We start from the raw sequence: 11,962 nt of genomic DNA, 5'->3' as shown, positions 1-11,962 counted from the left end.
AGATGCTCTTTCTCCAACTTGAGCTTCTTATTTTCTTCCTTTAGAGCATCATCTTTCTTCTCTTCCTTGAGCTTCTTGTTTTCTTCTTTGAGCTTCTCATTCTCAAGGATCAACTCTTTGTCATGATCAAGAGTTTCTAGCACAATGGTGTTGTGGCTTTTTATCTCTTCAAGATCTTTCATGAGCTTTTCATTTGAATTCTTGAGCTTGACATATTCATCATAGTCATTGCACTCAACCACTTTCTTGCTTTTGCCACTAGATCCTTGCTCAATGCTCTCATCAATCAAATCATCACATGATGTAGCTATATCAATCTTAACAACATGGTTAGTAGCATCATGTGGCTCATTTGGTAAAAATTCTTGAGCAATAACAAGAGTGTCATAATTGATCTTTAAAGTTGCATATTCATCTTTTAGCTTGTTGTGGCTAGTGATGAGCTCATTGTGCACCCACTCAAGTTTATCATGTTTATCTTTAAGCTCTTTCTTAGAAGATTTGAGCTCCTTGAGTTTGGATGATATAGCATCATTTGTTTCTTTACGCTCAACATTAGCCTTTTCTAATGTATTGCATTTTGCTAAGAGTGAATCATTTTTAGCATTAAGCTTTTTATTTTTAGCTCTACTCTTTCTAATGATCTTAGTGTATTGTCTTAGTATTTTGATAAGATCATCATATGAAGGTGAATCATCATTATCGCTATCGTTATCATCATCACTAGCTTGCTCATCATTACTACTATCATCATTATTAGTTACCTTGTGTTCACCCTTGGCCATAAGGCATAGATGTGTAGAGGATGATGGTGATGGTGGCGGTGAAGATGAAAGATCAATAGCAATGGCGGCCACCTTCTCATTTTCATTATCATCATCGGATGATCCACTAGATGAATCAATATTCGTGAGCCAATCACCGACGATGTAGGCCTTTCCACTCTTCTTCTTGTGGAAGTCCCTCTTTTTACCATCTCTCTTCTTGTATGGCTTGCTCTTCTTCTTCTCATCTTTATCTTCATTGCTTGAGTCATCTTTCTTGCCCTTGTTCTTGTTCTTGAACGTGTCTTTCTTGGGCTAGGTGTATTGATGTGCTAGATGACCAAGTTCACCACAATTGAAGCAATCCATTTCGGAGATTGGCTTCCTTCTAGAGCTTGTGAAGAACTTCTTCTTGCCGTCCAACTTGATGCCACTCTTGTTTAGCTTCTTTAGCATCTTGGTGGCTTTCTTCGCCATGAGAGCAAGATTTTCATCTTCATCTTCTTTATCACTTGAGCTCTCATACTCAAGTCTTGCTTTGCCCTTATCTTGGCTAGCTTTGAATGCTATGTCCTTCTCTTTCTTCTTGGTAGAGGATGAGCCATCTTGTGGCGTGATGTGCATGTGCATCTCATGAGCATTGATCTTTCCCAAGATTTGTGTCGGTGTAGCGGTGGAAAGATCACCTTGGTGTAGCACGGTCACAATATGCCCATATTTGTCAATGGGGAGGACTCTCAAGATTTTTCTCATAACGTTGGATGGTGATATTTGAGTAAGTCCAAGCCCATTGACTTCCTCTACAAGAACATTCAAACGTGATTACATCTCATTAGCACATTCTTTGAAAAGCATCTCAAATGAATTTAGCTTTTTAATCATAAGATGATAGTGTTCCTCACGCTCACTCTTGGTTCCCTCATGGAGCGCACAAACGTCCGACCATAGTGCATGGGCGTCTTTGTGGTTTATGCGGTTGAACACATCTTTGCAAAGGCCTCTAAAGATGGTGTTTCGAGCCTTTGCATTCCACTTTTCATAATTAACCTCATCGCCTTGTAAGTGTGTAGCATCCTGAGGTTTTGGGAAGCCTTGTGTGGCGACTCTAAGTATACCAACGTCTAGAGCTTCTAAGTACGCCTCCATGCAGATTTTCCAATATGGAAAGTCATCTCCCTCAAAGATAGGAGGAGGTCCATCCCCGTGAGACATCTTGCTCTAAGCGATTAAGCTTAAAACATGAGCACAAGGCTCCGATACCAATTGAAAGGATCAAGATGCCTAAGAGGGGGGAGGGTGAATTGGGCTAATTCTAAATTTTCTTACAATAATTAAATCCTACGGTTAGCCTAATTAACCCCTTGTGCCTAGAAAAGTGTTTCTATTAATCTAACGCACAAAAAGACTTATAACCTATGTTTCAAACTTACTCTAGCATGACAATTCTATGAATGTAAAAATGAGTATTGAATTGCTCAAAGTAAATAGAGAGAGGAACGCGGCGATGTTTTGCTGAGGTGTAGGAGAGTCGCCACTCCCCACTAGTCCTCGTTGGAGCACCCGCACAAGGGTGTAGCTCCCCCTTGATCCGCACAAGGATCAAGTGCTCTCTACGGGTTGATTCTTCAACACTCCGTCGCGGCGAATCACCCAAAACCGCGCACAACTTGAGTTGGGTCACCCACAAGCTCTGCCGGGTGATCACCAAGCTCCCAATCACCACCAAGCCATCTAGGTGATGGCGATCACCAAGAGTAACAAGCATGAACTCTCACTTGACCACTCGAAGCCTAATGAGAACGGTGGATGCACACTTTGCTACTCTTAATTCACTAATGAGGCTACTCTCTTGGATTCACGAATCTCAATCACCTCACTAGGACCTTGCTCTTCTTGGCACTCACAAACGTGTTTCTTAGCTGTTGGAATGAGCAAAAGTGACTCCACACACGAGTGGAGCTTCTATTTATAAGGCAGCTTGAAAAATGAACCGTTATGTGCCTCTACGGGGTGACCGGACGCTCTGGTTATATTGACCGGACGCTCCAGTCAGTTCAACACACACACCAGTGTTTAAGTGTTGTCCAGACGCTGGTGGGGTCCGATCACCACTGACCGGACGCGTTCGGTCGTATTAAATCCTCACTGGATGCTTACTGTACTCGATCGGACGCTGGATCCTCAGGATCCGGTCAGTATTGACCAGTCACGTCTGGTCGTAGAATTCCTTCTCTGGAACCTTACTGGAGTCGACCGGACGCTGCCTCTCAGCGTCTGGTCACTTGACCACTCAACGTCCGATCGCACCGAACGTAATCTCCTTGATCAAATGAACTGACCGGACCCTGCGGCCAGCGTCCGGTCGCACCGGAGCCAGCGTCCGATCAGCATTTGACCCTCCATTTGCTTCCAACTCTCGAATATATGTGAATGAAGTTTGCTCCATAGGATCATAGGGCTGTTGTGGAGCTACCTAGTGCTAGTTTTAATAAGTGTGCACCACACCTAACTCACTAGACTCATCTAAGTCAAGCTACCCGTCGATACCCCCCTTAATAGTACGGCCAAAGGAAAAACAAAGTCCTAAATTACTCTAAGTGTCTCTCCAACTCCAATCGACACTTAGAACTAGTCATCCTTAACCTTGTCGTCCATCCTTTGAAAACCAAAACGATTTTCACCATAGGGGCATGACCACCTTGATTGCCCAATTGATCTCCATTACCATGACCTAACTTAATTGCCTTTGCAAAACACACGTTAGTCATAGTAATCTTGTATTGTCATTAATCACCGAAACCCAACTAGAGGCCTAGATGCTTTCACATCGCCGCGGTTGTCCTGCAACCACATTGACCAGCTACACGGCGTAGGCGATGGGCTAGCCTCTATAGTTCAACATTTTGTCAGTCAGCAAGGTACAACGAGGGTAACATATTAATATTATGAGGGTTACAACTTACTCCAAGAAAGTTGGGTGTCCTCTCGTCGATGCCTGTCCTTGAGAAACGTTGGATATCAAGCACGGACTGCTTCAGCGTGTTGCCCTGCAAACAACGAGAATAAGTGTTAAATCGCTAAAATTAGAGCTATCATGGTCTTTATGCACTGTGATTGAAAACAAATATTGAGAGTTCACATTACCACTTGGTCTAAGATCGGTGCAGACTCCACCTACGTCCCTGCCCTCGTCGCCAAGTCGTACGACGTGCCTTCATCGTTCGAAGACTCAATACTGCCTCTGGTATAAGGTTACTAGATTGTCCATCTAATCCATACAAAAGACAATGGTTGTTAAGGCCTTGCCTTGTAGGATACTAAAGTTATGAAATTAGCTAACTCCCTACGTAAATAAACTACCTACCTAACTATAAAACTAACTAAAATAGCTAACTATCTAATCAATTAAATAACTAACTAAATTAACTAACTAATTGACTAAATTAGATAACCAACACACAACTGATCAATTTACTAACTAACTCAATTAGCTAACCAATACACTAACTAATCTATTAACTAACTAAATTTTGTAACTAAATTTGCTAACTAATCAATTAACTAACTGAATTTAGTTAACTAACTAAATTGTTGTTAACCAAATTAAGTTAAAAAAACATACCTGTCAGGCAGTGGGTGTGCTGTCGGGGTAGTGGGTGGTGGTTGCGTCGGGGCACTAGGGTGGGGGCGGCACGGCCTGGAGGCCAGCCGATGTGCACTAGGTGGTCGCCCTCGCCACCGGTGCTCGCTGGAGACGAGGGCTAGGGTTGCGACGAGGGCGGCCTACGGGGGCGGTCACGAGCTCCGAAGTTTGGCCGTTACCGCTAACGGATCCCGACAGGGGCAGTGCTAGGGCAGCAGAGGTGGTGGCACGGGCGGTGGCCGGAGGCGGTGAGGGATGCGGCGGCGGCCGGCGAAAAGAGCTAGTGAGAGAGAGCGCTACGAGGGAAAGAGGAAGACGACGACGCGGCAATATAGGTTACCTAGCTCAACGCCGAGCTACCTGCCACATCGACACCACATCATCTGCCACACCAACCAGGACTAGATACCTCGGCGCCATGACCTATGGCGCCGAGACATGTTACCTCGACGTTGTAGGTCGCGACGCCGATCCCAGGGCCTAAAGTGAGGATTATGAACCCCAGGGGTGTAAACGTAAACTTTTGACAAAAAAGGGCTAAAATGAAAAAAAATCGAGCAACTGAATGAGGGGCAGCAGGTCCCGTCCCCCCATCAACCACAAAATAGTGTTTTTTTATATCATGCAAAAATTCACTTATACAGCACAAAAAATATCTTTTCTCCTATTTTTTATGATAATATTATGATTTTTGTTATGAATACTAGATACATATGTAAAAGCATTGAAAAAACTATTAAGACATACAAAAGTCCTGGTTCCGCCGGATATACTACTATCTAGATCGATGGTATATGGGAGTACCTTCTAAGTTGTTACAAAAACGAGTCATGATAATGAAATTTTTCTACAAAATAAACACAGCCTCAACTAAAAACGATCAAGACCAATATTGCCTTGGAAGAAAAAAGGATATGAGTTTATCCAGCCTTTTACAGATAGTTAATACACAATAATCACCAGGCGACCTCGCTTCCATTTCTACTGTTAACGGGTTTAAAATCAGTTTTTTTCCTTTTCTTTTTTGCCATGGGTCACCTTAATAAACAATCTACGAGGTACATGCACAACTAACTGAGTCATATAAGCACTTCTCAAATTAGGCACCCTGTATCCTCACCAAACTATCCTACATACCTACCCAGGGGATCAGTTTGTCTCCAGCAACTGTAGTGAGCATGTCAAGGGTAGCTACGAGGTCATCACCTTGTCACTGTCATTGGCTTCTGTTCCGGGTTGCGGTGTCAGTGTGACATCCATTGGGTTCGCTTTGGTCTCAGTGGTTTCATATTCTGAGAGGAGGTCCATGAACTCGTTGAGCAGCCGCTGCACTTTCCAGTTCGATGCCATCGAAGGAAGTATATCTTCCTTAAGAAGTTTTTGCTTCTTCATTCCCTGTAGAATTGCCATCTGTTATATTACAGACTGGAACATCATGTCAACTACGTAGGAAATATGAGAACTGAGGGCCTATTTGGTTCGTGACCAGGTAGGCAGGCAGTGATCCTGGTCACCAGGTAACCAAATCAGACAGCCTGGGATTGATGCCTAGCCCTGGCCCTGGCAAGCAAACCTGCCTGGGCACAGAACCAAACACGCCCTGAGTGCTATCTATTTATAGGTCATGCACCCTCATGGCTATCTAGAAAGGACACTACTTGTGACAAACTGAAAGTCTTTCTTTTTGTGGACAAAATTGTAATTGGACGAGTCTAGTATGCAAATGGCCAAGGAAAGGGAGACTTACAAGAACATCAGGATCCCACGCTAGATTTTTGGGATCAGTAGGTGATGTTGAACCAACCATGCCCACCGGAGGACCTAGGAAGCTCTCACAAACTTCACGAAGACGAGATTCATCTGCTTCTCTGCATGCAAAAAAGACCAAGTGAAAATAATTAATTCAGCAAAGCTTCCCTCGTTGATTTTCAGTAAAATGTCCAAATTAAACTATTTTCCCAATCAATTAAAAAACAGAGCCAAGGACGAGGACCGCAAAATAAATGCTAAAGGATAATTCATGGAAATGTACAGTAAATAAAAATAAAATGAACTAACCTAGCTAAAAATCGTACGTAGGATAGGAGGCATTGGTGGTACTCCTGTGCAGACTCCAAAGCCAAAGAAGAGGCAAGTTGGGTTTCCAGATGGGCGCGCGTCTGCAACCCATCATCTGTAACCCTGAAACAGAAGCAGCCACCCAAATAGATTCAGACAAAATTGTGATATGTAGCACAGTAGCATGTCATAGCAATAGTTTCAAGAGCCTTTTAATACTAAAGTAATCGAAGGTAATACTCTGACCTGCTCCAAATAGGCTTTCTAGCCATGAACTTGCCTATGTCAATCCGCAACTTGCCTAGCTCCCCACCTTGTGGGAAACTAAACGAGCTAGCAAAATTTGATGCTGGAAAACAATCATCAGCAATCCTTAACCAGCACTTCATGCTCATGTCATAAAGAAAAGCATGACGGCTGGCAAGGACAACTAAGGGTGATCCACATCTTGAGAATGTGGCAGATATAACCTTTACTGTACCTGTCAACAAAGCAAGGACAACTAATAAGCATCAGCTATTTCAGCAAACGCAAACATGCAGAATCTAAGATGGAACCAAGCTCAGATTAACCATCTCAGGTAGCACATGACAACGAAGACTAGATATAAAATAATTACCAGCATCTTTTGCAGATGACTCATCTGGAGATGCAACCAAAGAAGCTAAGGAGTCCTGCAAAATGCAGGTCCTGTCATAGAGGTTCCATATGTACATTAGACCTCTCCTTGTGACAAGAAGCAATTTCCAGCAGTCGTCACAATCAATAAAAACAGCTGCAGATCCCATCATCATTGCTGGCATTGCTCGCATTCCACATTTTGTGTAAACCTAACTAATTCAGAACAAATAAATTTAAGTGCTGATTGCTGAAGACTTAACAGATCATCAGAAAATAAAAGGCACATTTCAGCAATAATTGACAGGCATAGAAGCATCCAAATTGAAACACAGAATCGATTTGAAAGAAATTCTGACAGGGGATATTACTCACCTGCAGGAAACCATCTTCGCAACCAACAGCCCAGAAATTTGCATTGCCTGCCAAGACCATAACCTTTCCAGAGATACGATCTGACCAAAGAGTTTCTGTACCTCTTATGCACTTAATCTCAGTTTCTTTTGTTGAAAACGCACCACCAACACCAATCATATCTCCAGCACCACGTTCTACAGGCCTCGCTTCAAGGCAGACAGGCAAAGCATCCTCATTGTCATTCTTATTTAGTACATGGATAGAAAGCGCAGAGCAGGAGGTCAAAGAGCTTGGGACCACAGATCTTGCGTGTTCTATACTCAGCCTTACATCATTACCAGCACTGGTTGAAGCTTTTTGAATAACAAGACTCTCAGTTATGTTTGCCCTTGCTGTGACACTAGAGCGATCCCTAACTCCACAGTTATTACAGTTGCTATTACTGCCATAAGATGGTCTTGTTCCATTCATTCGTTGATCCAGGGATGAAAAATCAACAAGATGATTCTGAGAATGGTTGGGTGTGTTATCCTGGTTGGAAGCAAATCCAACTGCCTCTGGGATTATTCGTTTCCGGCCATCAGGGCGCCGGTATTCTCTCTGTTTCACTGGACTAGATAGCTGGTTAGCTTTTTTTACATCATCAGCAGTGGGACCCGCTGTCTTCTTAGAGTCTTCAGGTGATGCCTCAGGAACTTTGAGACTTTGCACAACCGGAGCTGGGTTAGGCACACCTGCAGAAACTTTCGGGGGCGCTTGAGCTTGCTCGACAATTGAAGTCCCCTTTTTTCCAGCTGATTGTTTTGCTGATGCCTGTTCTAGCAGCAATTGTGCAGGGCTTTCGGCCAGATTTGACTGCCATCCTCCAACATCACCATACCTGTTCCTCTTCCATTCATCCATTTCAGAGTCACTTAACCTGTATCCAAGCTCCTTTGCTTCAAAGTGAAAGTTGGCAACTGATCCATCCATGGAGCAGGCAAAAAGTGAATAACCATCAGGGCTCCTGCAAGGGAAACAAACAATATCAACATGAGTTTGAGCATACAAAATAATAATGGTTGTAGAGAAATAATCGCATCTCATACCAAGATAAATCAACCACACTTTGAGAGAAAAAATGCTTAGCAACAAATATTGGACGGGCACTCGCTGTCGTCCAAACAGTAATAGTTCTGTCTTGACTTCCAATAGCAATAACATTATATGGTTCCTGTTCTTTTGTTGGTGTCTTTGATGCTCCATTGGCCCATCCAGCTGGTGCAGCCTTTGGGTCTTGGTCATTTGAGAAATTCTTACGGAATGCTGAGTTATTAAACTTAACCACCACAATAGGTGCATTATGCCCTAGAAAGTCAAAAGTTGCAGCCCACTCGCCTCTTTCAAGCACAGGTGCTGAATGCCTAGGTTTCTGGAAACCATGAGTTGTAGTTATGAGGTGGCCACAAGGTGACCAAGCAAGTCGTCTAAAAAATGTTGAACCAAGCTGCAGGAACAAAGAAAATGAGAAAGGCATTTAGTAAGACATGTTGATCACAGCTAGAGTTAATAAAGAAAAGTCAAAAAACACGACATACAGATTTTGCCCAATGGCCTTCTGTCTTGTGAGCAAGACTCCAGTCACTTGTACGCCATATCATAACAGTCTTATCATCTGATTGGCTTGCAATAAAAGAACCAATAGGATCCCAGGTAACCCCTTTCACTAAGCTGGAGTGCCCTCGCAAGACAGCAGTGCAAATGCCGTTGTTCATGTTCCATATGTGAATGGTATTATCCAAGCTACCGCTGGCCAACGTTGAATCATCAGGGGACCAACTAAGATCTACCTAACTCATGCACAAGAAATGGAAAAGGTGTTCAATAGTTTAAAAAATAATTATCACAAAAGGTAATAATAAGATGTAAAGAACAAACATAAACATGGCTGTGGAATTTTAGAAGACAATTACCACATCAGCGGTATGCCCTCTCAAGGTCATAATGACCTTCCAGTTTTCTACATCTGGTGGTTGTCCACTGCCAAACTCAGGTGTACCTGAGCCAGCTTTTCTCTCATGAATTAGGATAACCTGATCATCTGATCCTGAAGCAAGGTAGCGGCCATGCTTGGCCCATCTCACACAGTTTACTGATCCAAAATGATCACGCATTGTAGCAAGCAACCTTTGATTGGAATCATCGTTGGTACTGTCCTTATGCACAGATTTCATGCTCCATATTCGAACCTATTTCAACAACGAAGCAAATAAAATGAACTTAGTAAGGAGAAGGTCACCTATGAAAGAATAAAAAAAAGCGTACCCAGTGCAGAGAGCTCCCACTCTGTGTGGGGTCTAGGGAAGGGTGTTAGTGGCAAACAGTGATAATACATCAGTATTACATAAACAACAGTTTACCAACACATATGACTCAAGAGGATAAGAAATTGCAACAAACTTAATGTTAGATTTTCGATTATCACTCAACAACGCAGTTACCATCTTCCTCGGTAAAGAATCACATTAATGCCAAACCTTTTAGTTGATTCAGCTAATCCTAGTAAGATATAACACAGCATGCTAGCTAAAACAGACTGAAAACAGAACAAATAACTCTAAAGGACCTTATGACATTTAAATTTGAGACGAGAAACAATGATTGCACAACAAGACCCTGTTAAAAGTCAGGTTATCTCATTGATCCAGAGGTTATCTCAGATACTCCCAATAGCCAATTTCACCCTAATTTATATTACCCGGAACAAAACAAGCTGGACCCAACAACATTGACAAATCCTCACTAAAGCACAAAAAGTTACCAACACAGCAGTTAGTGCAGTGAACACACAACAAATGTTAAATTATTAGCACTGAAAAAATTGTAAGGGCATGTTTGGATGTTGTAGTTTTGAGGGACCTTGGTCTGAAGAAATTGTTACTTTAGAACCGAGAAGAGAAGTGCAACACAGTTTAAATAAATGTGCTCTAGAGTGAAGTTTCTAAAACTCCAAAATGACTAAAGTTTTAGCAATACCATGGTTTTAGAATCTACCAGGTTTGTTACACCCAAACACCTCATTCTTTCCAAAAACCAAGTTATCACACAAAACCATAGTATTTTTCTGTTACTCTCAAAAGGTCAAAAATGCTTTGTGTCCAAAAAGGGCCAAAGCATGAAACCAAAAGCCAAATATATAGAATTTTTTTCCATTCCAACATGTTCAAAGAGTAATTGAAGATATACACTAAGACTCAAAGCAAGTTGAAGGGGGAAAAACAGAGGATACCTTCTGATCACCACCGCCAGTGGCGAAGCGGAGGCCGCCGGTCTGGATGTCAATGGAGAAGATCTGCAGCCCCTCGTGGTGAATCCAGCTTGGCTTCTCTAAAATCATCTCCTCCAAGCAGGGGCAGGTCCAGTATAGAATAACTTTGCAGAAAAAGATGTCAAAGTTAGTGGGTATGGTACACATAAGCATTTAATCAGTTGCGTAGCCAGGATTTTATCTCTGGCTGTGCCGATTCAGTACTCCAAAATTTTCATAATGCCGGAAATTCAGTAAGATGAAATTACCAAAAGTACAATACAGATACACAGGTGGTTCTAGTTCTTGGGTTTGACCCTCAACCACAACTGAAGCAGCTAAATGCCGAACTTCCGGAGTACCCATCCCACTAAACCACGAGGAATTGCAACAAGTAGCAAATATGAATTCAGAACTACTGTAGCAAGGCGCATAGCGTGTGACGTGAGCACCTGATTGCTTTCCGGCCTGCTGGCAGCAATGGAGGATGGAGGTTCAGCTTCACCGAATCGCCGTGCCTCCACAGCTTCACCTGCCGGCGCCGGCAGTCGGCGCGCCACGCAGCTGCCCGCCGTCTCCTGCCGACTAGCGCGCACGGCGTGCCTGCCGGCGAGAACGCGACCAGCAAGCCGCAGGCGCTCACGCGGCGCGCCTGACGGTGACGCTGCGACCTCGGCAGCCGGCGTTAGGGTTAGAGAGGCGGAGAGGGGATCGATTCGAACTGTCCCAACTCCCAAGTCGAAATCGAAGTCGAAGGTTGGGGAGCGTCGAGCGGGTCGGCTGTGAGGACGAACTGTGTGCGGACGGACTGACTGGGAGGAGCGTGTCGACCTGTGTGGGCTTTCTTCATTTTCTGGGCCATATGGGCTGTATACTAGTAATGCTTAGGCCCAAATCCAGAACTTCGCATTCCTGGTTCGTGGCCCACTATGGCATCTTCTCGTGCTCCTCCGGGTTAGATTGGCCGGACAATAAGGGCCTGTTTGATTTCGGGGCTGTGGCCGGCTTGGCCCGCCGGCCGGCCCCAAGCCAGCCAAGGCCTGGCTGAGAGTGGACAAGGCCCCTTGTTTGATTTCTTGTACCAGTATAGCCAGGCCCGAGTGATCCTGTGTTTGTTTTCAACTCAACAGCCAGGCCCATCATCGAAAAACGAGAAGTAGCAGCCCAAAATCACCCAGGAGGAACCGGAGAGAGCCGAGCCCTCAAAAAACGAAACCTGATTTCGTTTCCCCGCGT

At 43.8% G+C, this 11,962-nt stretch overlaps 1 protein-coding gene across 2 annotated transcripts; it reads right to left on the bottom strand.

Annotated features, from left to right (window-relative positions):
* Window positions 1–5,143: 5,143 nt before the first annotated feature.
* On the bottom strand, window positions 5,144–11,505 carry LOC136457566 (protein HIRA). Of its 2 annotated transcripts, XM_066457599.1 has the most exons (11): window positions 11,179–11,505; window positions 10,709–10,851; window positions 9,393–9,668; window positions 9,018–9,269; window positions 8,529–8,926; window positions 7,459–8,446; window positions 7,085–7,295; window positions 6,712–6,946; window positions 6,466–6,588; window positions 6,155–6,275; window positions 5,144–5,802 (listed from the first exon to the last, which is right to left on the bottom strand). In XM_066457599.1, the coding sequence occupies exons 2-11, from the start codon at window positions 10,814–10,816 to the stop codon at window positions 5,599–5,601; spliced, it is 2,916 nt and encodes a 971-aa protein (XP_066313696.1). In that variant the 5' UTR covers window positions 10,817–10,851; window positions 11,179–11,505; the 3' UTR covers window positions 5,144–5,598. The 2 variants fall into 2 exon arrangements, with proteins under 2 accessions (XP_066313696.1, XP_066313697.1); XM_066457600.1 differs by lacking the exons at window positions 5,144–5,802; window positions 6,155–6,275 and having other exon boundaries at window positions 6,471–6,580.
* Window positions 11,506–11,962: the final 457 nt, after the last annotated feature.

Source organism: Miscanthus floridulus, chromosome 6, assembly GCF_019320115.1.
Source record: "Miscanthus floridulus cultivar M001 chromosome 6, ASM1932011v1, whole genome shotgun sequence".
Taxonomy (NCBI): domain Eukaryota; kingdom Viridiplantae; phylum Streptophyta; class Magnoliopsida; order Poales; family Poaceae; genus Miscanthus; species Miscanthus floridulus.
The sequence above is the reverse complement of the archived record's forward strand: the minus strand, read 5'-3'. Positions and strand labels throughout refer to the sequence as shown.